We start from the raw sequence: 1,984 nt of genomic DNA on the forward strand, positions 1-1,984 counted from the left end.
TAGGCCTCATATGAGCTCCTCTCAAAGACAGGTGCGTTATCATTAACGTCTGAGATTTGTAAGGTGAGAGTGACGCTGCTGGAGAGGGAGGGCACTCCCTCATCAGAGCAGGTCACGGTGATGTTATAGTCAGAGGCTCTCTCTCTGTCTAAATCACTGTCTGTCATCAAACTATAGAAATCACTGGTTGTAGACTTCATCACAAAAGGAATATTTTCATTCATTGTGCACTGGACCTTTCCATTTTCACCTGAATCTGCATCCTTAGCATGAATCATTGTGACCGTAGTACCGGGCTTTGCGTCTTCTGTTATTACATTCGATTTAGACATGATATGAATATCAGGTTTATTGTCATTCATATCAATCACGTCAATCTTCACTTTACACGAGTCAACTAGTCCTCCGTCATCACTTGCACGAATGTTTATCTGAAATGTTCGAGCTTTTTCATAGTCAACATTTCCTATTAGCCGAATTTCACCACTTTCACCGTTTACTTCAAATAAACCACGGGCATTGTCTAATATACTGGAAATTGAATAAGTTATTCTACCGTTAGACCCATGATCCGCATCTGTTGCTGTAACTCTCATTACAGTAGTTCCGACTGCCGAATTTTCTCTTATCGAAGCTTTATAAATTGGCTGCGTAAAGACAGGAGAATTGTCATTAGCATCTAAAACAGTGATTAGAATCTGCATTGTTCCTGTCATCTGCGGCTCTCCCCCATCCAGCGCCGTCAGTATCAGAGACAAATATTCATGTTTTTCCCTGTCAAGCGGTTTGTCTAAGATCATTTCAACGTTTTTTGTCTCATCTGCTTGGTCATGCAATTTAACCACAAAATTCTCTGACGGTTCAAGTTTATAGGTTTGCAGTCCATTTAAGCCTACATCAGGGTCGACAGCACGATCTAAAATGAATTTAGCCCCACGGAGGGCGGATTCGCTAATTTTAAATTTGACGTCATTCTTTTCAAAGGACGGCGGGTTATCGTTAATATCTGTTATCTCAACTGTCACACTGTAAAATTCCATTGGATTTTCTAGTATAATTTGAAAATGCAAAGCGCAAGGCGTTGTTTGCCCACAGAGCGCCTCTCTGTCGATCCTATTCTTGATGAGGAGGACTCCTCTATCGTTATTCAGCTCAATATAATCATCGGTGTCAGGGGAGAAAATACGAGCTTTACCCGATTTTAATCGTCTAACATCTAAGCCGAAATCTTTTGCCATGTTTCCAACTAGAGAGCCTTTCGACATTTCTTCAGGAATCGAGTAGCTGACCTGTCCGAGTACCGAGCTGAGAGAGAGGACCGAGAAAAACAACAGTACTTGCCCTCCCATTGTTCTCTCTGACGATATCCCGATGACAAGCATGTATGGGTGCGATGAATTTTTTATCCCAAATGAAGAGGTTAAAGCTGATTTTAAATCATATTCCCAAAATATAGAAGAGATACGACGTCCTGTGTCCAGTAAACTGTAGACGACGAGGGCTGCTTCTCCCTCTTTCTCTCTCTAAAATAAAGCCATGATGGGAGGTACAAATGTCTGCGTTAAATCTGACACAGACTGGGCAACAGCGGCACTTTGAGTTCATGAACTATCATTGCATTTTAAATGTTCAACATGAAATATCATATGTATATACTAAACATGAAAACTAATCGTTTAGTATATGGGAAGCATTCAAAGAGTTTACGTTTCAAAAATATTACTCAAAGTAATTCAGATATCTGAAATACATGATTGTGTGAAGGGAATTCCCCGAGCTGTATTGATTGCATGAAATAATCATTTAAATAATTTGAAATGTAAATTATTTTATGAAAAAAAGATCATGTCGCTGTCCAAGGTGCTGAAAATAAGATGTCAAGCATTAACTTCTTAACATTAATTTTGAATGGTTGGAAAATTCTAACCTCCAGAGGAGAGTCTGGTTCATCCAGGATGCTCTTTTCACTCTGTATCCGCTGCAT

General features: G+C 39.7%; 1 protein-coding gene across 1 annotated transcript in view; it reads right to left on the minus strand.

Moving 5' to 3' along the window:
• LOC102196213 (protocadherin beta-16-like) overlaps positions 1-1,476 on the minus strand; it is a 2,976-nt gene extending 1,500 nt beyond the window's left edge. The window contains exon 1 of the mRNA XM_005723235.1: positions 6-1,476. Coding sequence (XP_005723292.1) covers positions 6-1,382 — 1,377 coding nt within the window. The 5' untranslated portion in view covers positions 1,383-1,476. The remainder of the gene's footprint in view (positions 1-5) is intronic.
• Between the last annotated feature and the right edge of the window lie 508 nt (positions 1,477-1,984).

This window comes from Pundamilia nyererei, unplaced genomic scaffold (assembly GCF_000239375.1).
Source record: "Pundamilia nyererei isolate P.nyererei 1_Seehausen unplaced genomic scaffold, PunNye1.0 scaffold00008, whole genome shotgun sequence".
In the NCBI taxonomy this organism is placed as follows: domain Eukaryota; kingdom Metazoa; phylum Chordata; class Actinopteri; order Cichliformes; family Cichlidae; genus Pundamilia; species Pundamilia nyererei.